Source organism: Mauremys mutica, chromosome 8 (assembly GCF_020497125.1).
Source record: "Mauremys mutica isolate MM-2020 ecotype Southern chromosome 8, ASM2049712v1, whole genome shotgun sequence".
NCBI lineage: Eukaryota > Metazoa > Chordata > Testudines > Geoemydidae > Mauremys > Mauremys mutica.
The window spans coordinates 12,609,587-12,630,549 of NC_059079.1; the positions used below are offsets into that span (position 1 = coordinate 12,609,587).

General features: G+C 48.6%; 1 protein-coding gene across 3 annotated transcripts in view; it reads left to right on the forward strand.

Moving 5' to 3' along the window:
- The window catches only part of ACOT11 (acyl-CoA thioesterase 11), a 120,043-nt gene that overhangs the window by 98,101 nt on the left and 979 nt on the right, over positions 1-20,963 (forward strand). For all 3 annotated transcript variants that reach the window (XM_045027612.1, XM_045027614.1, XM_045027613.1), the window contains 9 exons: positions 241-397; positions 2,811-2,930; positions 3,966-4,110; positions 6,265-6,320; positions 12,947-13,013; positions 13,330-13,413; positions 14,096-14,229; positions 17,725-17,856; positions 19,690-19,816. In XM_045027612.1, coding sequence (XP_044883547.1) covers positions 241-397; positions 2,811-2,930; positions 3,966-4,110; positions 6,265-6,320; positions 12,947-13,013; positions 13,330-13,413; positions 14,096-14,229; positions 17,725-17,856; positions 19,690-19,816 — 1,022 coding nt within the window. The remainder of the gene's footprint in view (positions 1-240; positions 398-2,810; positions 2,931-3,965; positions 4,111-6,264; positions 6,321-12,946; positions 13,014-13,329; positions 13,414-14,095; positions 14,230-17,724; positions 17,857-19,689; positions 19,817-20,963) is intronic.

Here is a 20,963-nt window from a genome sequence, read left to right on the forward strand (position 1 = left end):
TGGCTGGTGACTGTGGCGTAGGTGTAATGGGGGAATCCTTCTGCAGTCAGCAAGGCAGTGGACAGTCCCCTGGGCTGGAAGGGGCCAGGGCATGGTGGTGGATGAGAAAATGGTGGTTTTTTTGTTTCGTTTTGTTTTGTAGCAATTAGTTGCGTGATGACTTGTGCAAATAACATCAGCCCGGTGGGGTGAGTCCTTTCCACGTGCCACTCTGGTAAACGCGTGTTTCTTTCATGGCAGAGCGTGAGAATGGAGACTGCAACACGGTGGTGCCCGCTGAAAAGACCAGGGTGGAGAGTGTGGAATTGGTGCTTCCCCCTCATGCCAATCATCAGGGGAACACGTTCGGAGGCCAGATCATGGCGTGGATGGAAAACGTTGCCACGATAGCAGCAAGGTGCAGTTCTGAGCTTCTCCTCCCCAAGGCTGGAGATGCCTCTGTCATAGGAGAGGTTCTGATTGCATGTGCTGTTAGCATCTTCTGCTCCTTCATTACCCAGTCTGGTGGTGAGGCACAGCAAGACGGTACAGCAGTCAGGGAGGAAGAATACGGTGCAGGTGAAGTGACATGGGGAGTGGGGGTGCCAGGTAGTTATCTCCCCACGACTCAAGGGGTTAGTTCCTCTGTTCTTGCCAAGAAAAAACCCTCTGAACTTTAATGACCACTATGGTCAGGACCTAAACTTTCTTTCCAGTCAGGCCATTGAGCCTACAACCGCCCAGCACTCCAGTGCCCTGCTTGGGCATGGGTCTGGCATTGACGCTAAGGGAAGAGTGCCACCACTGAGACGCCAAGAGCACTTTCTCTCTTGAGCAATGTAGCCTTGCAGATCTCCTCCCTGCATACTGACTAGGCCCAGTCCTCGCAGCCTGAGATGGGGTGGACTCAAACTGCCCTTTCCATGTTGCTGATTATCCACCCAAGCACTACTCTTGGGGAGCCAGCTTTGACTAGACTGCCTGACTAAGGGACGCCATCTTTGGAGTTTCCCTACCTAGTGGGACAAATTCCTATGTCACGATGTCGTCCTTGCATCACACTACAAGGTTTTAACATGGTGTGTCTGGTCTGGAAGATGACCTGGGGGATGCAGGTGAGTCTGTGTCCTATGTCCCATCAAAATAGATCCCACAGAATCAGCTTTACCCCTTGACTGAGGCTGCACGGTCTCATGTGCGCCTCCCTTCTGGTGAGGCAGCTCAGCTGTGGGGAGCGTTACACCCTTGGCCTGCCTGTAGCAGTACCTTTCCCCTGTGAGGGGTCTTTCCCTGTGTGTGTTTGGAAGCAGCTCTTCTGCAAAGCCGGCCAGTGTTTCTGTTCATGTACAAATACGTAGTCTGGTGCGATGTTGTGACCAGGGACAGATTTCTAGTGTACTGTTGTGATCCTGGAAACACTTCTTCATGACCGGGGGCAAGTCGCTTCATCGCTCTGCGCCTCTGGCTCCCCATCTGTAGAGAGGGGGATAGTGATGATTCCCGCCTTTGTAAAGCACGTTGAGAGTGACTGATGAAAAGAGCTATATCAGAACTGGGCGATATTTATTCTAAACCTTGAAGGACGTCCAGGACTGATGTATTTTGTTATTGATAAATCAGCCGTTGTCCATTAGAGGGTGCTCTGGATGCATTAATTATGGGCATTCTGAATCCTCTGTGTGCGATGGGATGGGAAGGGAGGTAGTGAAGGAGTTAAATGTCTTATCTCATTTTTCACCATCTACCTTTTTTGGGTTTAGTTTTTTGATCTTCAGAGACTAACTTTGAGTTCTCAGGTTGACTCGTACTGAACAAGGAGTAGTCTCTGTATTCTGATTTTTACAGTGGAAAGGGAACAATAGCCCCAGAACAACTGCACTTGAAGGGCACTGGTAGAGATTCAGAGCAAATTTTCTCTCCCTCCCTCCCTAATTATTTAATCATAAAATGTACATCGCGCTCCAGACGCACTTGGGTTGGCTGCCGGTATCCTTTCACTGCCTGTGTGACTGTTGCATTCTTGCTTCTCTGCCAAAATGAATGTGGGCCCAAGTCCCGCGCCGTCATTTGGGTGCCTACCAAGTGCTAACACTGCAGTGCAGTAGCAGGAGGAAGACGCACTGTGAAGGACTCTGTTCTTCGGATGATGTTTTTTAAACCAAGCTTCTGTCCCTCTAGCTCTAGTGACGAAGTGGGAGGTAAGGATCCTGTGGCCCTTCTTTGAGTGGAAAGGGGGTATAACCAGTGACCTGGCTACAGAGACTGGCTTGTAATAAGCTGATCTGATGGTGGGTTATTGGCAGGGTTTTGCCCTGCCGCATGGGAAACGCAGAGTGTGGTCCCAGTTGTTCGCTCTCTGTTGGCTAGGAAAAGGGTGCGTGTCTCTGCACAAGTGACCTTTGGCGCTTGGAGAAATGATTAGTCACAACATGGGGAATCAGGGCCAAGAGGCTTGGGGCCGAGGCAAAAGACGTGTTCTCAGGGGAATACAGACCTCAGTGGCTGCCTTTCTGAGGGCAGCAAATAGGCCCAAATATCTCAGGCTGGCTGAGCGTTGCTGGGGAGTGTGTAATGGTGATAGCTGGGCCAGCATCAAAGATTTTGCTTTGGGATGGCTGCATATACCTGTCTCACCTGACAAGAACCTGCTTCCTGTCCTGTTCTCAGGGCTCTTTGGCTTGAGTGGTTTCCCTTTTGTGCATGAACACTTGTCCTGGTCTGCTATTTTGTCCAGCAGCAGGGCATGCACACTGGTTGATATGTTGGCTTGGTGAAATAGTGTCCTCATTTTGAGTGCATTTTGCAAATCAAATCTCTCTCCCTTCCCACAGCCGGCTGTGCCATGCCCACCCCACTCTGAAGACCATTGAAATGTTCCATTTCAGGGGACCATCACAAGTTGGGGACCGCCTCCTGTTAAAAGCTATTGTTAATAATGCGTTCAAAAACAGGTACATCTTTCTCTGGTTCAGGGTTTTGAATGGATTTTGATAAGAAAGTTCAACAGAAGCTTGCACTTTTGTCTTCGAAAACAAAACCATGGAAGTTATTGGCTGCTGGATTTACACAAATGAAAAAAAAATTGAACAGGAAGGAATTGCCAGTGTTCAATATCTGTTGTAAAAGGAGTTCAATATCTGGTTCTATATAAAGGGATCAGCTATGTTAACAGATAGGCAGAGCAGTGTTTTCCTCTTGAATTACAGAATGCATTACTGACTGTAAAATCAGGTTGATTCAGAAGTTCAGGTTGTAGATTGTTCTGAGAATAAATCTGAATTGGTTCAAATAGCTTGAAATGGGTTCAAATAAAAATAAATTCACAATCAATAAATTAATAGAAATAAAAGATGATAAAGACCCGTTAAATCATCTAGTCGATTGCAGCCAATCACTGTGTGTCTTTATTTACTTCCTTTTATTCTACTTCCTACATAGGTCAAGTCAGGACTAAGCATCAGGCAGGAAAAAATAGGTTTTACTGTGGGTTTTCAAAATAACCTCCTTAATTCTCACATGAGAAGCAGTGAATTTTCAAAATAGACTTTTAAGCCCTAAATCTGCTCTCAGACAAACTACATGCAACATCCATTAAAATCCATAGGAGCTGTCTCTGTGGGCAAAATTTGCTTGACATAGAGTGGTGCGTCCAGTCCAAGTGACCAGATTTAGTCAAAAAATTGGAGGGGAAAATTTCCGATTTCATTGCAAAGATTTTCCCTTTTTTGCTGAAATTTCAAATTTTGTTGAAAACTTGCATCGAGATTTGAAAAGTTGCGCGCACTCTGCTTGAGTCATTGCCTTTTTCATGTCCTACTGATTGAGCTGGACTGATCTAGTAGGTCCACTCTTAGGCTCCTCTGCTTTTTGATTATTGGCAAATAAGCAATGGAATGTATGGCACACTGGATTCCTTTAGCTAGGTAGTAGCATGGCTTTACGCCCCGGGCACCTAGAGATGATCTGCTTCCATTCTTCCTTTCCAGCATGGAGGTTGGCGTTTGTGTGGTGGCCTATCGACAGGAAATGGAAGTCAGTCGAAGACATATCAACAGCGCCTTTATGACGTTTGTTGTCTTGGATCAAGAGGGTCAGCCCAGTGCCATTCCGATGGTGAAACCAGAAGCTGGGGTAAGAATGGAAACCATAATCAGAGCCTAGAAAGTGACATTGCCCACATCGGTGGGCTTGTGCAGTGATGTAAGAATCTGGGGAAGTAGGATGCAGCTGAATCTTGTTTTGCCCCAAGCTTGACTGCCTTGAATTCTATTGCATTTATCTGATTCACTGCAAAACAAATGCAGCTTGCTAAAATGGAAATCAAATTGCTCAATAGAGTGAATTTACATTGATTACTTCATATTATTCATAATAAAAAATCTCCTATGTAGAGACTGAAGTGTATTAGCCAGGCAAGACTTAAGAGTATTGCTTACTCAAGTGCGCAGGACCACAACACCTCTCCAACTGTCTATCTTCTTTGGCTTATGAGGCTATAAGCTATTATATATAACCAAAATTCTCCTTTAATCCAAGGGTCGGGGTGGAAGGTCCTGAATCCTATGCAGCCAGTGTATGTAAAATAAATGATGACTGAAGTCCATGCAGCCACAGATTAATTAGGAGAGGATGTCTTTGCTGCTCCTCCCGCTAGGATTTACCCTAGGGTACAGAGAGGTTTCTCCGTGTTGCCAATTTAGTTGTTTGTCTTTGATCTCCTCCCCCCTATAAATCCAACCCCCCCCCCTCTCTAATTTCAGTTCCTGCGGAAAACACCGAGAGAATATTAATTACAAAAGCCAATGTTTTACTGATATTCATGGGCTTGGCAATGCATGGTACAAAGAACAATGTAAACAAATTAGAACCATGAAGTATTGAGCTCCATCAGAATGAAGCAGGCAGGGAAGGAAGGAAGAGAAATTAGGGTTTTCAAATAAAGAGGGAAAACGGATCTTTAGAAGGGAAAGAGAAAATGAGACTCTTTTGAAGTGTTTTTTAGAAGCACACGAGTGCATCCCATGTTCCTTGAGGACTTCAGTGATACAAAACTGATGAACTAAATCAAAGTCTCTCTGTAGGATCACATGAGGGCTGGGGTATATTTCCAGTGCTTTGCTAACAGCTGAATGTACTTCACTACACAAGTTGCTTCCAGGATTGGGGCCTTGCTGAGCACTTACATGCTTAAAGCCAGAGCATGAGAAGCCCCATTGAAGGGGTGAGGGCTTCAACTGAAGTTCAAGCGAGGGGTGTAGGGAAATCCCCAGTGGTTGGCTGGCTCTGGAGCAGCGGATCTCCGATACCGTGCAATGCTGAGACAACGGTAATGAATTTCTCAGTAACAGTGGTGGATTTAAATAAATCATGGAATCTGAAGGAGGCTGACTTGTGTTTAAAAAGTTCTTGTGAATTCAGGAGAGTGACTTGAATGTTAATGCGAATGGCAGTAAAACGGAAATATTTGCTGTAAATCAATTGGTGCTATATCAGCCCATTTGGAAAATCAGTGGAAATTCACAGCCCGTATAGCGACTGGCAAGCAGCAGCATTGCCTAGCTGCGTGCGGCAAGGGAGCCTGGTAGTTAATGCAAGCGTTTAACCAGTATCCTCTTACTAAGTCAAATAGCTGTACAATGCTAACTTGCCTTCAGCCAGTGGCCCTGTCTACATAACAAGGACAACCAAGTTTTTTGTAACCAGTTTGGGACTCGCGTGTGTCCTGGCTCCAACAAACACAACTGAGTTGTCTGCACAGCAGGTTCTCCACACCCCTCCCCACCCCGCTCTCCCACACCGCACAAATGCATTGGCTGCTAGCCATCCACTTCTACCACATTGCACAGCTCTGTTGTGTCGGTGCGTTCTGGGAAAAACCTGATCAGCTCCCCTATTCTGACTCCTCGGGGATAGAATTCCCAGAGGCCAGGCACCTACACAGAGTAGCACCGGCAGCGTGTGAGGCAGTGCATGCTGGGGTGGCTTGCTGAGAGGAATGCTCGGTGGGAGAATTAGCCAACCTGGGGGAACAGGCACAGGTGGGAGGTTCTGTCTATACTCTAAAAACAACAACAAACCCAGCGCTGCTGGCCTGACCTGCTACCAGGATGACAGTCTTAGCCTAGGCTGCTGGTGGGGGCAGCTGAGACCAGCAGAGGCTGTGGGATTGGTTCGCTTTCTTAATGTTGAAAAACCTTTTTTTTTTTTTTTTTTTTTTTTTGTGGTCAATACATTTTATTATTTTTTCCAAAACTTTAACCTCATGAACATGTTTCCATTTCACAGGATGGAGAGAGACGGTACAGAGAAGCCAGTGCTAGGAAAAAAATTAGATTGGACAGGTGAGTGAGAAGGATCAGCCTCAAACTAAGAAGGAAAAAATAATGGGGGTGGGGAGGAAAAGCTATAGCGTTTTGAATAGAACAGTGTGTTTTGATTCCAGTCCACGTTCTGCTCTGAATGATCACATGCAGGTAACTCAGTAAAAGCTGGGAAAATTGGAGGTAGCCCATGGCTTTCTGTACCATGGAAGGGGTGTGTGTGTGTGTGTGTGTGTGTGTGATGGTGGGGGCCTAGGTGCTGACTCTTGGGTGCGCCGGGGCTGGAGCACCCATGGGGGGGAAAAATAGTGGGTGCTCGGCACCCACCAGCAGCCCTGCGGATCAGCTCATTCCCCTCCCCCCAGCACCACCCACCCACCGTCAGGCCCCACTGATCAGCTCCTCCCCCTTCCTCCCAGCACCTCCCATCTGCCGCAGTCAGCTGTTTAGCGGCATGCGGAAGGTGCGGGGAGGGGGAGGAGTGGGGCCGGGAAGGGACAGGGCTGGGGCCTTGGGGGAAGGGGTGGAGTGGGGGCAGGGTCTGGGGCAGAGTGGGGGTGGAGCACCCCCTGAAAACGCAGGAAGTCAGTGCCTATGTGTGGGGAGGGGTTGCACGCCATGGCTGTGATAATATTTGGCACTTACATAGCACCTTCCATGTGAGGATTTCTCAGAGACTGGAGGAACTTAACCTTCCAGCGCTCCGGAAGTTCAGTTTGGGAAACTGAGACCAGAGTTCAGGTGGTTTCTTCACAGCGTGTCAGTGTTGGAAACAGGATTGGAATTCAGGCCGGACTCCCAGTTGCCTTTCTAGCCCAACCTATTCGGTGCTGAGCTCGGCTTGAAGCAGAAAGACACTCAGAGACGCTCAGGAGAGGTGGCAGTTGCTCAAAGAGACAGTAGTAAGGGTGCAACCCAACTCTCCCAGTGTGAAGGAAAGATGGGAAGAATAGTAAGAGGTCAGTATGGCTCCATCAGGAACTCTTTAAGGATCTGACAATCTGAAAGGAATCTATCAAAAAGTGCAGACGTGTGCAAGCTGCTAAGGATGAGTACACCAGAATCACGCAAGCATGGAGGGACAAAATCGGAAAGTTTGAGGCACAAAATGAGTTTCAGCTAGCAAGTGACATAAAAGGCAATCAGAAGTGGGCTTAGAAAGCCATTAGAAAGAAGAGAAAGATGAAGGAAAGCGTAGGCCCCTATTTAACAGGGAGGAAGAGCTAATAATGGAGATCAAGAAGGATAAAGTGTTTAATACCTACTTTGTCTTCACTAAGAATGTAAATTGTGACTAGATACTTAACACAATATTAGTAACAAAGAGAAAGGAACACAAGGTAAAATAGAGAGAGAACAGGTTAAAGAATACGTAGATAAATTAGATGCATTCAAGTTGTCAGGTCCTGGTGAAATGTACCCTAGGATATTTAAGGAACAAGCTCATACAATCTCAGACCTATTAGCCAATTGTCTTCAAGAACTCATGGCGGATGCGAGGTCCCAGAGGACTGGAGAAGGATAAACATAGTGCTTATCTTTTAAACAGGGGAACACAAAGGACCCAGGGAATTACAGACCAGTCAGTCTAACTTCAATACCTGGAAAGATATGGAACAAATTATTAAACAATCTTTGTAAGCACCTAGAGGATTATAGGGTTATAAGAAATAGCACCATGGATTTATCAAGCCTAAGTAACAAATCATGCCAAACCAACCCGGTTTCCTTCTTTGACAGGAGAGGTCTGAGGGGGGGAACCCAATAACAATTTTCCAATATGTTAAGGGCTGTTACAAAGATGATGATGAGCCATTGTTTTCCATGTCCACTGAAAGCAGGAAAAGCAGTAATGGGCTTAATGTGCAGCAAGGAACATTTAGGAAAAACTATTTAGGATATTAGGAAAAACGTAACTATTAGGATAGTTGAGCACTGGAATAGGCAGGCTTCCAAGGGAGACTGTGGAATCCATGTCATTCATTGGAGGTTTTTCAGAACAAATTGGATAAACACTTGTCAAGGTCGGTCTAGATGATCTTGGCCCTGCTTCAGCACAGGGGGCTGGACCAGGTGACCTCTCGAGGTCCCATTCCTACATTTCTGTGATTCTGTGAAAAGGTACTTGAGGGCTAAGCAGTCTAGTGCCAAGCCATGGGCGTTAGGATGACGTACATAAAATAGATCTATGTAGGGGAGCTGGAGAGAGACGATGGTAGGGACAGCACAGGAAAAACTGTCTAAATTCAGAAGTAGAAACTGTGTGTAAAACAAAGCATCACAGGGCTGTGCTTATTTTATACATCCGTTACTGTCAAAACACGCTCTAATATCCAGATACCTTGGTGATTAATGCACTGTAATATCTGCATAGACAGAGACCACACAGATACATAGCTAGCCAAGATCAATCTATAATAATCATAATGATTAGCCCTCTTCTGGTGCTACGCATCTTAGAGATGCTTTGTACTCGTTCAGTTTTATCTCCCTCCTGTGGGGCACGAAGGGAAGAATTTATTAACCTCACTCTATTCTTGGGGAAACTGAGGCAGAGCGAAGTGACTTGCCCAAGACTACCAAGGATTTGTCGAGAGCCAGGATTAGAAATCTTGAATATTTGGTGCTCTTGGAGCACAAGAGAAGCAGTGTGGTTTAGTGCAGAGGGAGGCAAACTACAGCCCGCGGGCCGCATCCCGCCCACAAGACCCTTCCCTCTGGCCCCCAAGCTCCTGCCAGGGAGCGGGGTCAGGACAGGCTTGCGGAGGAGCCAGCCCAACTCCCCGGCTGTGCAGTGAGCGGGGCGGAGGCTAGCCCCTGGCCCCCTCCCCTTCTGCTCCCTTCCCTCCCTCGCAGTCACCGTTCCCCCAGGGCCCGCGCCTGGGCAGCGTGGCTGCAGCCCCGGCCGGGCGGTCCGGCTATAGCGCCGCCAGACCTGGTGCTCCAAGGCGGCGCGGTCAGGGGGAGTTCCGGGAGGCTGCAGGGGATGGTCAAGGGGCCTGGGCCCTGCTGCCGGGGACAGGGGCAGAGCAAGCCAGGGTCCCCCTCCACCGCCAGCCAGTAGCCAAGCCCAGACAGGGAGCGAGCTCTGCCCGACTGCCAGGGAGAGCAGCCAAACGAGCAGGGGAAACGCACAGGGAAAGGACTGAGCCCCCCTTTCCCCCACCCCACAGGTAATGTGGGGCAGGGAGAGTTGGATGGGGGCGGGTGGGGTCTGGGGGGCGGTCGGGGGTGGGGAGCAGGGGGGATTGGATAGGGACGAGCATCCCGGGGGGGATGGTCAGGGGGCAGAGAGCAGGGGTGTTTGGATAGGATGTGGGAGTCCCGGGGTGGGCAGTCAGGGGTGGGGAGCATGGGGGGGTTGGGTGGGGGTTCTGGGGGGCTGGATAGGGGGCGGGGGCCAGGCCACTCCTCGCTGTTTGGGGAGGCATAGCCTCCCCCAGCCTTCTCTGCCTGGCCCTCCATACAATTTCTGTACCCGATGTGGCCCTAGGGCCAAAAAGTTTGCCCACCCCTGGTTTAGTGGGTAAGATATGGAATGAATAAACAACGTGAGCCTGAGAGTCGGTACATCTATCGTGTTCCATGTGTGTATTGCTCCGTGTGTTCTTGCTGTCCTTCTTCCTGGCTCTGCTGTGAGAGTTGGACAAATCATTGAATTTGTGTCTCAGTTTCCCCTTCAGTAAAACAGGGATAATGATACTCGCCTGCTTCTGTAAAACTCTTTTAGAACAATGGGTAAAAAGTGCTGCTTATTATTATTATTTATTACAAGAGTGCACACATCTCTTATGCCGTCCCCTCAAGCAGTGAAAAAGTAACTTATTGGATAGTCATTTTTTCCCCCTGGAAGCTGCTATTTTTGGCTTAATAGAGTATCTGCAGAACCCCGATATAAAGCCCTAGTTGCATCCAAGACCAGCAATTGACTGGGTTTTAGAGAATCCTAGAATTGTAGGACTGGAAGGAACCTTGAGAGGTCATTTAGTCCAGTCCCCTGCACTCGTGCCAGGACTAAGTATTATCTAGACCATTCCTGACAGGTGTCTGTCTAACCTGCTCTTAAAAATCTCCAATGTTGGAGATTCCACAACCTCCCTGGGCAATTTATTCCAGTGCGTTACCACTCTGACAGGTAGGAAGTTTTCCTAATATCACACCTAAAATGCCCTGGCTGTCTTATCCTGAGAGGTTAAGGAGAACATTTTTTCTCCCTTTTCCTTGTAACAACCTTTTATGTACTTGAAAACTGTTATCATGTCGCCTCTCGGTCTTCTCTTCTCCAGACTAAACAATCTTCCCTCATAGGTCATGTTTTCTAGATCTTTAATGGCTCTTCTCTGGACTTGAGTTGTCCTCACCCTAACAGGTATCTTACTGCTGCCCCTGATCTGTAGAAGAATGGGAAGCTGGTCTCTGGTTAGTTTTACATCTGTTACGAACACTATTCCTCTCTCCCCGTCTCTCCACTTGTTTTATCTGCATGTGCAACTGGAGTCCTGGCTTCCCCACCCATTGTGAATCCCTACTCCTGGAGTCCTCTCTGGTCATGTGGTTGCAATGAAGCCTTGCAAAAGGCAGCTGCTTTATTTTGTTACTCTTCAACTCTTCACCTTGGTTATATCATGTCTCTGATTACAGATCTGGTGTTATCAGACAAATTATACCCCAGTATCTCAGTCCCTGAGAATAAGATTGTAGTGAAGTGTGGCAATTAAGCAGTGAAAATATTTTCTTCCTGGAATGTCTTGCAGCATCTGCCCTTCTGCTTCCAGGAGTTTCATAACTTTCCCTTGAGTCCAAGGCCAATATGAGAACAAACGCACGGTCCCTCAGATCTGTCTGAGTCTAGCTTCAGCTGTTCACTCATTACACCAGTCCCGGGATAAATGCTGATCCTTTCCATTACAGTAAAGGCTTCCATCAATAAATAAACAGCATCCTGCAAATTTGACTTGCTGCTTGTGCATAGTGCAAATATAGTGTTTGCTCCAGTAATAAAACCCAAACTCTTCTAATCCAAGCTTGGGCTGCTGTGCACCTCCAAACAGACTTGCACGACTTCAGGTTTTGTTACAAACCGAATTACGAACTCTTCAGTAACACGTCAGCTGTGGCTCTCAAAGCACTTTACAAAGGTGGATAAGTACCATCCCCGTTTAACAGACTGGGAAACTGGAATAGAGAAGCTAAGGGCCAGATTTCAGAAGCAGCCTGTTTTGAGTGCCCTGTTTTAGACCGTAGGGCCTGGGCAGATGTGGTTCCCATTGATTTGATTTGGAGTGGGTGGGTGTTCAGCACTTCTGAAAGCCAGGTCCTGGATTGTGGGCACCCAAAACCATTTCCATGAGAGGCTCTCCAGGACTTGCTAAAGAGGTTATCCAGTAAGTTAGAGGAAGAGCTGGGAACAGAACCCAGATCGCCTGGCTCCTAGTTTGGGGTCTGGTCTGCTTGTGTAATAGGGTAGCTGGCCTGTTAAATGAAAGCAGGCTCAGCACTCCTGTTCCTGTCCAAGTGTGCCCTTTTCTGGTGTGAGGAGGGTGGGGTGCCTGGGGGAGTTATAACTGAGAGGGGAGTTCAGAACCCAGAGTTCAGGACAGGGGTGAGTCCACAGTAAAGCGAGCTCACAGGCAGAGCTGGGCTGAGAGCTGCAGGGAGGGGATTCCCGGGGAGGACAGTGTGGTAAGAGTTCCCTGGTTCAGCAGTGGCACCAGATCAGGCTGGTGAAAGAGGAGGGTGGCCAGAGGGTCTTCTACAAATGTCCCCAGGCCACAGAGCGCTGAAGGCTGAGAGTAGCCCAGGGAGATGCCTGCTGGCCAGAGAGAGCCAAAGTCTGGGGTACGATGGAGACGTGAGCCTGCTGATGTGTCCGGGCAAGAGCTGGAACTGGGGCTGGGGTGAGGGGAGAGATGCTGGAGTTGGACTGTTTGTTTGCACTGTGCTGAGGGGATTCTGGTTCCTGGTAGTGGGACGGTTGGTAATAAATTAAACTCCGTAGAGCCTTCCGAGTGCGTGGGCTATTTGAGAAATCAAGGGGAAATGAGGCCAAAGGCTGCCGTGGGGGGGTGCCCGGGTGGAAGCCGTCCCTTTACCGCTTGCCTGTGCCACTCCCTGACCACCCGCAGAGATTGGCTGCTTGACCAGGAAGGCCAGGTGGGAGCACTTCCTGTTCAGATCCAGCCCTGAACGTTGTGGCGTAGGCCCCCCCTCCCTGACTAACAGATGGGTTAGTGTAGACCAGCTTTAGTCTTGCCCCATCGAGGCAAGTGCCTGGCCTCTGTTAGACGTCATCCTTACAGGTTCTTCTCACCCTGGGCTACAATCTGATTCCTCTCCCTTCCGCCTGCAAATGATGTGCAGGATTTCGGAGGCTTTTGTTGCTCTGAGCTCCCTCAAGTTGAGCCAAGAAGAAATGGCTGTTTCAATCCACTGGGAACCTGGTCCCAAGATATTCATAAGATGAGGATGTCCGTCCCCCCCCACTCCTTTTGGAGATCATCGCTGGAGAAGATGCTGAAGTCAAAAACACGGCTGCTAACTTCACTGTCTGTCTCTTTCGCCAGCGTGTGTTTGAGATGTCCTTTCCCCTGCCACGTGCTGAAGCTCAGTACTGCTGTAACTAAAGCAATTTTCTTTGCTTTCTCTAGAAAATACATCATTTCCTGTGAACAGACAAAAGTGCCATTGTCAGTGCCCTGGGACCAAACTAACAAGGTAAAATAACTGTCTCCATAGGTATTGGCCATATCCTCCCCTGGCACCTAAGCCCCATGTGCTGTAGGAAAGCCCAGGAGCAGGTAGCAGCTAGAAGTTTATACGTGAATAAATATGGTCTATGGAAACAAGAAGGATGAAACCTTACCTAAAACGGCGTGCGTTAGAGAGCTCTTACCTGGCATAATACATTCCTTCTTATCCCCTGATTCATTCAGTATCTGAGCAGCTGCAAGCTTTGCTTTAGTATCCCATGAGTTTAGATATAGGGTCAAGGTGATTTCTACTGTATTTTCTTATGATGTTTTTGATGTAGGTTTATCTGAGCTACAACAATGTTTCTGCACTGAAGACTCTTGTCGCGAAAACCAATTGGGTACTCGCCACAGAAATAGACAAGGTACTTAACCCTGCCGCCTCCCCTCCCCCCCCAAGTAAACACTGCCGCCTTTAGTCTCCTACAGTTAGTGGAAACAACTCGTGCTGAGATCAAAGGACGTGTTTCAGTCCTTTCCACCCCCAGGTATCCGAATCCTAGTGTATCCAAAAGTGTTTGATGTCCCCAAAAGACTTTGAAGAAATGGGATTGTACCACATGTATTCAATGACTGTGTCTATACTAGCAACATTCTGTAAATGTCCAAATGTCCACTGCAGACACACGCTTATGTACATGTAAAATATATGGCTTCCAGTGATGCCGTACTACCTGTGCTTTAGTAAAATCCCACTGAACCCACCAAGCAGAGCTGTCCCCAGTCTTACCCATTTCCATTCAACACCCATGCTAGCTAGCCAGTAACTGTCTCTTGGACAACTGTTTTGTGATTTACTCATGGGGCTTATTGGTGAAGTCAGAACCAGCTCATAAAACAGAGACCTCATGTACCACCAGGTATGTGGGATTCTTCATGCTAATGTAATGAAAGTGTGTGTGTGTGTGTGATATAGATCAAAGCTGTTGGGTTATATTATAATTAGGTAAAAATATGAATTAATCTTATTGCGGGAAAATCAGATGTCATTTTAACGAAGACAGCAGGCTGTGGCTGTCACCTGCTCGGTCTGTCTCCCTCTCAAAGGTCAGGATGTACACGCTGGAGGAAGACAAGTACCTCTCCTTCCGAATAGAGATGTCCGTCTGCATTGATGCAACACAGGCTTTCTTCCTTCTGTCAGACTTAAGACAGAGGCACGAATGGGATAGACATTATGCGTGAGTACTTGGAGGACAGCTAAAATGTTAGGATTGATGGTCCCTGTTTTATTGGGGATTGGGGGGGGGGAGGCCCCCAATTTCTTTTCTTTGGCTTTCCTGCCTCAAAGCAACTACCCAATGCAAAAAGATTCTTCATTCAAGCCATGCAAAGTGCTTTTTTCCCCCCATCATCCACCCCACTCCAAAAGCAGGAGCGTTCAGTGTATGGAATCTGTGGCTGGATATGTACCGACATCCGAGTTGGGTGCCACACTGCTCATGTGTTGTACAGCATGATAGAATCCGGGACCTTTATCTCCTGAAGCACATGTTGCTGCCACTTGAGCAAAAGAAGACGCCCCTTTAGCTGTTGGTGACAGTAGTAAGGCGACCAGCCGTGTGTACAAGCTAGTCAGGTGTTCTGCCTGCATGCTGATGACACCTCTAGTCTTGTTAGCCTAGGATTGTAGCTGAGACTCCTAGCTGGCAGAGGCGTGTAACCACAGCAGTGAGCTGGCTCGTAGCTTTAACATTCTATGTTCCTGTCCCATATAAGGGGTCTAACTTCCTATAAAGTGTGCCGTGCTATAAAGCTGTGCTCCTCTTCCCAACTCCATAAAGTGGCTGTACTGTGACTATACACTATAACCAGCGTATGCTCTTAGCTCTCCCATGGCCTTGGATGGTAATTAGAATTGGTTTTACTGAGAGGGGGCGGAATCTTGTGCCAGGATCATATGCCTGTGCAACTTGCCTTGATTTTAAAGCTGCCACATCGACAGACCCCCAGTCAGAGGCAGAAGGAACTCTGGTTTAAAATCTCCTTTGCAGGAGGGTGTCCCAGTTCCCAAAGTAACTGCACCTCTGATCTCTTTGTGGCCTTCTTGAGATTTCGCCTGTCCTTGGGGCAGCATCCTGCTGTCCATTCTCTCCGGGCTGGGGATTGTAGACTGCAATTCATGGTGATCACCTCAGCAGATCATCTTTAGGTCAAGCCCTGTTCTCTCTGGGGCAATGACAGGATTAACCAGTGACCAGCCAGCCTCCATAAATCAAGTACACCTCTACCCTGATACAACGCTGTCCTCAGAAGCCAAAAAATCTTACCGTGTTATAGGTGAAACCGCGTTATATCAAACTTCTTTGATCCACCAGAGTGCGCAGCCCTGCCCCCCGGAGCACTGCTTTACCGTGTTATATCGGGCCGTGTTATATCGGGGTAGAGGTGTACTAGTTATTCAGAAGAAAAGCTTTACAGAGAGAATGTTTTTAGAAACAATGAACAGCTTACATGCAAGTGTTCGCTTAGCAGGCAGTCACCCATCTTCAGCATAGAGACCCTGGCAGGCGTCAGGGTCCTTGGCAGGGCCTCTGTGTCTGGGTCACTGTCTCATGTCCTGCAGTTCTTGGAAAAAGTGCGTGTGGCTCCTCTCCCTACGTCAAAGTGGTCACTCGATACAGTTTTCAATTCTTCGTTTGCCAGGCCTCATGAACCACATCAAACCAGTTTTATGCAACTTCTCCAGACTTAGCTGCATGGGGATTTGCATGAATTATGCCCCAATGGTTTTAGTTCCTGCAGCAAACCCGGTAACTCCCCCATGGAGCCAGAATACAATCCTTAGCCCATTCAGATACATAAAACACTTCTAAAATGGAGACTGTAGTCTTCGGCGCATCCGTCACAGAGGACACCTCTATCAGGGCCACTCATTCTTCCCGTACCACAGCCTCGGTGAGCGGCCTGTCCTGTTGTTCATTTGCACTGAATCCAGGACTTCTCCACTCACAGGAGCGGCCTGGGAAGTTTAAGGAGCTATAACTTATTTTCCCAGGGACAGTCGGCTCTGGAGGGTCGAGGGGGTACATGTACACTTCAGTGAGAATACTGGACTTCCTCACCCAATTTTACCCCTGGGTTGACTGAGCTACAAGAAGGTGAAATGACTTTCCCAGATCACACAGTGAGTCAGTGATCTTTGTGGCTCTGATCCCAGCCACGAACCTCATGTCCTCCATCAAAACCAAAATATCCCAGGCTCAGAAACAACCTCTAATTTCAGGCCAATCCCATCCTTCAAAAATAAACAAAACCAGACTGAGAGGGCACAGGAGGTGCCACATCAATGCGTGAAAAGGATTTGCAACCTACTTGACAATGCAATTGAAACGTTTCGGGTCAGACACTTGGAGAACTCAGGACTTGATCCAAAGCCCATTGACACCAGTGGGGTTTGGCTCAGACTCTTGCCCAGGGAGAGCCAAGTATGAACTCCCACAGAAGGCAACCAATCTTTAGCCTAAGCAAGGATTTCAGGGTGTGGTCATAGGAGAATTGTTTGGAGCAATTAATTTTGTTAAGAAAACCAGGGTAGTCAAATTGGAAATCTGGCTCTAAGAGGCAGGCAGGCACCTGGTGGGATTTTCATGGCCTGCATCTTTGGGTGCCTAGATGTGTTTAAAAATCTGGCCTGTAGTCCATGGGAGAGCTGATATCTCTGGGAAGGTGGCTCTACTTCAGCAGAGAGAGCTTTTCTTCCTCATCCCTCTGACTGATTGTAAGTTTGTCTAACTGGCTTTGGTTTGGCGGCTGTTTCTCTGGCTTTGAACTGCTTCTGTCTGGAGTCTCTGAGTGACTGCTGAATAACACCATATGGTTAGGGCCCTACCAAATCCATGGCCCGTTTTGGTCAATTTCACAGCCAGGGGTTTAAAATTTAGTCAGTTTCAGGATTTCAAATGTTTACATCTTAAAATATGACAGTATTGTAACCCGGGGGGGCCTGATCCAACAGGTGGTCAGAGTAGGAGGGTCACAAGGCTATTGTAGGGGGGTCATGGGATTGCCACCCTACTTCTGCCCTACGGCTGGCGGGGCGCTGCCTTCAGAGCTGGGCAGCCGGAGAGAGAGGCTGCTGGTCAGGTGCCCAGCTCTAAAGCCAACACCACTGCCAGCAGCAGCAACACAGAAGTGGGGGTCACAGGGGATGGGGGGGCAGGTTACCATAGGCCTGGCTTTTTCCAGCTGTCTCTTGCCTGAGTGGGGGGCTGACAGCTGGAGCCACCGCTGCCTACACTGAGAGGTGACGACAGCCGGAGCTACTGGCTCCCTACATGGGGGTGAGGGGTAATGACAGCTGGAGCCATGGAGCTTCCTGAGACTGGGAGGCTCCCTGAGGTGGATCTGACCTGCCCTGGGAACAGCCTTTGCAGGGGAAGAGGATGTCTGGTCCTTCCCCATCCCTGGCTGGGACTAGCAGCCGGACCATGCACAGGGTAGGAGCCCCCGGCTGGACACCAGATGTCACGGGGGAGATCACATTTCATGGTCTGACATGTTTTTCACGGCTGTGAATTTGGTAGGGCCCTACGTACAACGAAACGCTATTGAGAGGGAGGGAGGACGGGCATCTTTTAAGGGAAGGTGTCTGGTGTCATGGTGCTGGGAAGATGACCTCATCGTTCAGAAGTCAGCCTGAATCCTTTCTGGAATGTCCTTCTGCCTCTTCCCAGGAGCGCTGAGCTCGTCCAGCAAGTTGATGAAGACGACATGATCTACCACGTGCTTAGTCAGACGGTTAGTCAAGAAAACAAGCCTCAGGACTTTGTCATCCTGGCGTCAAGAAGAAAACCTTGTGATGAAGGGTATGTAAATGAGCCTGGCTCCAGTGGCATGTTGGGTCTGGCGGGCTTACCCTGTGCAGCCCTCGCTGGCAGCCGGTGCACAGAATAGGGACAACAGTGCTGGGCCCAGCCCACGGGGCTGGAAACATCTAGCGTTTGGTTAGCGTGGTGTTCGCTTTCAGTGCTACAAAGTCCTTGCTTAGTATTTCCGCCCTCTCTGAAACCCCCACAGATGGTGCTTTCTCTCCTGTTTAAATATGTCTGGGATTCCCTCTCGGGCCAGGCTGTCTTTCAGTGCCTGTGGTATTCAAGTGCAGTGTGTTGAACAGTTGCTGGAACCCCGTACTTACGTCCAATGATGCACAGCCCTTGCGAGATGGTTGGTTTATGACATGCTGAAGAATGTAAACATTTGCCATGAAAATGATCCTATGAGCCAGCGAGTGGAAAAATACTTTACCATGAAAATAGTGAATTCATAGCCTCATCTGTATGGATCTGAAAACACTGCACAAAGGAGCAATTGGCACTGCTACACAACTCCCTTTTCACTGCACAATTTTTTTTTGGCTGCAAGAGGGATCTAAAGTAACTTGTATATAGAACATGGGTGTGTTTCAGTATGTAGCTTTTTGTATTGCATGTAAGATCTTGATTAATACAGAGCGCTCTAGATCGCTTGGTAAGCTGGGTGTAAGCAAGTGTGGGTTTCAGCATGGCTAAATGTAAGATTGTACAGCTAGGAACAAAGACTGTCAGCCTACTTACAGAAATGGGGGACTCTCTCCTGGGAAGCAGTGACTCTGAAAAAGACTGGGATCCTGGGGGACTATCAGTTGAATATGCGGCCCCAGTGCCATGTTGTGGCCAAAAGGGCCGGTGTGAACCTTGGATGTATTAAAAAAGAGACTATCAAGTGGGAGTAGGCAGGTTTTATTACCTCTGTATTTGGCACTGGTGCGACTGCTACTGGAATCCCGTGCCCAGTTCTGGGGCCTGCGAGTGAAGGAGGATTTTGTACTGGAGATGGTTCTGAGAAGAACCACAAGAATGACCCAAGGACTGGGCATCATGCCTTCTGGCGAAAGACACTCGGGGAGCTCATTCTGGTTACCCCTTCCTAGAGAAGGGTGAGCGTGGGCATGCAGTTTAGGAGATGAATACTTGTCACATGCCGTTCCTGACCATTCTCACCCCAGCCGCCTTTTTAGCCCAGTTCTTCGGCTGGGAATTTCAGAGGAGTCTCAGGGAGACTGAATTTCAGTAGGAGCTGGTTGCCTGACACCCTTAGGCTCCTCTGAAAATCCAAGTCTCCAGTCCCTTGGCACTAAGTGGATTGGGAGTTCCCACTCTGACTGCAATGTATTTGCCTTAGTGTGCCTGGGGAAAGGGACACCTCACCTGCTTTCGGTACCCAATGTGAGAAGAACACAGGGGATACTGGAGCCACTGTGATGAGATTTGTAGATAGAGGCCAGATCATAGCCAGCCTTCCCCTGCCCCCCACACCTTCTTTCCGCATTGTTTTCAGTTGATCTGATTTAAAAAAAAAATCACTCCACGATATCTTGGCTGACATTTTCAGTAATTTATTTTGAAGTCAATACAGGAAGAAATGCAGAAGCAGAAGGTGGACTGTGGCCGCGTAGTGCTGTGTTTCCATGCACGAATACCTAGGCAGAGGTCATTTCCATTCTGTCACTGAGCATGTGTTTGTGGGGCAGTTCTGCCGCTTGCATTTCCTGGCATTGATCTAAGCAGGGTTAACTTGAGAGCTGGCATAAAATCCTGCTCCGTTTTCACCTTTTCAATACACTTGTGAACTGCTCCTAAGCAGGCTTCCTTCTCTTCCAGTGACCCATATGTCGTCGCGTTCAGGTCGGTCACGCTGCCCACCCGTCCGCCAAACCCCGAGTACACCCGAGGGGAGACGATGTGTTCTGGCTTCTGTATTTGGCAGGAGACAGCTGAGCTAACCAAGGTGAGGCTTTCAGCTCTCCAGAGGATAGCTGTGTCCCCCAGCGACCATCACCGTGGCCTTTACTCACATTCCATAACCAAGAGCTTGCACATGCTGACCTGTGGTTGGCTTTAGTTCAGATCCCCAGTGCCCAGTTCAGGGGGGAAAACAGAAGGGCCTGCAAGTCTGGTGCTGCACATCCCTGTCTGGGCTGGGTTGGGGATTTGGGAGAATTTCTGGAGTCCTTCAATTTCCAACCCCCCTCCTTTTTATTTAAAAAAACCACAAAACTCTCTTCCCCCAAACCCCAACACCCCCGTTCCTACTCTCACAGAACACCTCGCCTTGATGTGCACACATTTGTCCACATTGCTTAGGGGGGATACGTTATGCTATCCCCATTTTACAGGTGGGGAAACTGAGGCACAGCATGTTTCCATGACTTGCCCAAGGGAGCATTGAATTGAAAATGGAACCCAGGTTTTCTGACTCCCAGCCCTGTCCCAATAACCCTCCCTTGCCAAAGGGCTGCATGTCCCCTGCCGAGTGGATGCAGCAATATGGTCTGAGTGTGAACTCAAGTCACTTTGACAAGAGGAAATGTTAATGCTACGGACAGTTCAAGTAATGGAGGCCTAACAGTTGAATTGCATTTAAAGTATTGTAGTCTGGACTGAAAGGTCTTTCAAATTCTAAAAAACTTTTCAAAACATCCCCTTGCCATGCTATAAGAACAGTCAGGGCCACCATATTTGTGTCCAACCCAAACTTTTCCAAGCCCCTCGTGTGCTGGCTTTGCTTTCAGCACGTAGGTGGGAATTCACCCTTGCCCACACAAAGCCAGAGGGACTTGTGGTGGGAACTAAGCGAGGAGCTGGGTATTCATTGCCCCCAAGCCGGGGAGGAACCTTTACACAGCTGCTATTCCAAGTTATGGGCTGGGATAGTGGGTACTGCCCTTCAGCACCCCACTGCGTGGAGGTTCACAGCCACTGGATCAGGGGAACTGGCAGTTCTACGGCCTGTATGTCCCAAAACCTCCGAGCTATTCAGAGCCACTGGGGAGACCCGTGCAGAACCACGGGGAGAGGAAGCCAGTACCGCTGCTGCTGCTGTACATATTAGAAAATGACTCCTGTAGGTTTCAGCCTGTGGATGTCCCCTTAGC